The 2,730-nt window shown below is 48.2% G+C and overlaps 1 protein-coding gene across 1 annotated transcript; it reads left to right on the top strand.

The window, feature by feature from the left end:
- Positions 1-514: 514 nt before the first annotated feature.
- Positions 515-946, top strand: LOC148915710 (uncharacterized). The gene has a single exon (XM_089041988.1). It carries the CDS (start codon positions 515-517, stop codon positions 944-946), a length of 432 nt encoding a protein of 143 aa, XP_088898114.1.
- Positions 947-2,730: the final 1,784 nt, after the last annotated feature.

Genomic DNA, 2,730 nt, shown 5'->3' with positions numbered 1-2,730 from the left:
ACTATCCCAGCCAAGCACGACAACTGCTGAAGTATGTACCGTACGGTACGAGGGCACATGGATGTTTCCAATTTATGCTTTCTTAACAAGCGGGACTCTTGCCCACCGACAAGTCCCAAGCACGGAAGCTACGTTACCGATCAGCGAGATACATAGTCAACGCGATATTCTGTACAAATGAGGCTATACCACGTCGTATCTGAAATGCCTCACCGAGGAGTAGGGGAACTACGTCCTTCGGGAAATCCATAGCAGAGTCTGCAGTGACCATTCAGGGTCCCGATCGTTGGTACACAAAGCCTTCCGGCAGGGGTATTTTTGGCCGACTTTGCACCAAGATGCAAATGCGTTAGTAAAAAAGTGCGACAAATGCCAATGATTCGGTAGTGTGCCTTACATTCCTGCCGAGCCTCTATCACTGATCGTAAGCCCATGGCTTTTCGCCCAGTGGGGACTAGACTTGATCGGTCCGATGCCACAAGGCAAGGGATAGGTAAAGTACGCTGTTATTGCCATGGACTACTTCACCAAATGGGTACAGGCTGAAGCTTTAGCAACAATAACGGCAGATAGAATGGAAGATTTCATTTGGATGAACATTTGCTACCGATTTGGTATCCCCTATGCCACCATCACCGATAACGGCAGGCAATTCGATTCGGAAGTCTTTAGGCAGTTCTACATTCGCCTCAAGATCAATCTTTTCTTCGCTTCGCCAGCTCACCCCCAATCGAATGGTCAAGTCAAAGCAATGAATAAAATAGTGAAGAATCTACTAAAACGACAGCTTGACAAGGCCAAAGGAGCCTGGTCGGAAAAACTTCCAGAAGCATTATGGGCTATCCGGACATCCTACCGAACGACAACTGGGGAAACACCCTTCTCTCTTACCTTGATTCGGAAGCAATGGTTCTTGTGGAGATCGGAGAGTCCTATTACCGAATAGAAACCCATACTCCCAAAGCAAATGAGGAGGCACTTGCATTAAGCCTCGACCTGATCGAGGAACGCCGAGCGTAGGCCAACCTTCGGAATGAAGCCTATAAACACCGCGTCACTCGGTATTACGACTCAGAGTTAGATCCCGCTCTTCTCGAGTCGGTGATTGCTATGCGAAAAGTCTCTCTGGCAACTAAGAACCCCACGGAAGGAACCCTTGGACTTTCTTGGGAAGGACCTTACGAGATCATCGGCATCCAGCGGTCGGGAACATATCGGCTCAGAGATTCCAACGGAAAGGCCCTCGGTCATCCTTGGAACGTAGACCATTTGAAATATTATTTTAAATGAAGTCACCTAGCTCACGGTAGTATAAAAGTGTAACTCATGAAACTGTAACCTTGCCTTCGGCACCATTTATGAAGAAGTTTTCGGCTTATTTTGCTCACAACCTTCGGTATAATGAATCACTTTTTCATTAATTAACGCAACACCTTAAGCCTATTTTCGAGTTATCAATCTCTAAGCCAACTACCGATCGGAAGTTAACTTGGGAATTTGTCTCTTACTCTCAGCCTTCGCTAGTAAGCTTTTATTTAGCCATCGGCACGTAAAAGTAGTTATGTCTTACCGACTACGGGTGCACTCATTTTGTGTCTGATACTAGCCTACGGCAGTTAATCCTGTAGTTTCTTTTCCATAATTAAAGGTGTTCGGGTTCTGTCTCTAACTAGCCTTCGGCAGTGAGAGTCTACTCCCGATTCATTTACAAAGCGATTGAGCCCTAAGGTTGTTACCAACCTCGAGCTCACTTGGAACTTGCTAAGTGATACTAGTTAGCCCTCGGCAACAATGTGAGAACACAGTTAATTAACGAAAACATAAATACTACCGATAGAGTAGACACTTTAAGATTTAAAAATAGCTTAAAATTAAAAAGATGCCCTCGGCATCAAGATGTTCAGAAGAACTGCCTTATGGCAGATACGATAATACAAATTATAAAAAGAAATAAATAAAAACTCCTAGGCGGCGGCATCCTCATCGTCTGCTGGCACCCTCAACGGCAGCAGCGGTTACAAAGTCCTTGGCGGTGAAGGCCTCTTCAAGGCGCCATCCCTTCGTAATCCTCGATCATCTCTTCGGTGAGGCCTTCCGAAAGGGGAGGAGGGTCAGCAATGAACTTAAGGTTGAGCTTTCGTCCGGGATTGTACCTTTTGAATCTGTAGAGCAGATCCGCCATCTCCACACCGACCTCCTTGTCCAGTAGGATGGAGAACTCGATCGACTGACGGAAGCTCCTTATTACCTCCCGAACGGCAGCGTCAATCTCCGAAGTCTTGGCCCGCTCCGATTCTCTCTAGTGCCACCTGGACGGCATCCTTTGCCTCCTCGGCCTCCTTTGCCGCCAGCGAGCCCCTTCCATAGTTGTCGTCATCTCCGCGAGCTTGGCAAGGGTCTGATCTTCTGGATCCACCCCACCGGCGTATCAGCCTCGCCGCGCCGCTCGCTTTCTTGCCTTGAAGGCCTATCATTAGGCGCCGCTTGAGGACTCGCTCATCCTCTTCGCCTCGCAGCCCTCCTTTCTTCTGTCACGCACAAGCAAGGATCGATAAGAGTTTTATTCTAGCGATAACGAACTCACGGCGATGACGATTACACTCAGCAGGTCGACAAGTTGTGCTTGGATGAGGTTGGCCGTGAAAAGGAACGGGTACACCTCTAATGGCGAGGACCTTGCTCTCGCCTCTCGACTTGCCGAATCTCGATTGGGTAAGGATCGGCCTTCGC

Source organism: Prunus mume, linkage group LG7 (assembly GCF_029339155.1).
Source record: "Prunus mume cultivar Tortuosa linkage group LG7, ASM2933915v1, whole genome shotgun sequence".
In the NCBI taxonomy this organism is placed as follows: domain Eukaryota; kingdom Viridiplantae; phylum Streptophyta; class Magnoliopsida; order Rosales; family Rosaceae; genus Prunus; species Prunus mume.
The sequence above is the reverse complement of the archived record's forward strand: the minus strand, read 5'-3'. Positions and strand labels throughout refer to the sequence as shown.

What these genes read in the sequence shown, in the direction of transcription:
- LOC148915710 (XM_089041988.1), top strand. Translation starts at nt 515, where the DNA reads ATGGACTACTTCACCAAATGGGTACAGGCTGAAGCTTTAGCAACAATA.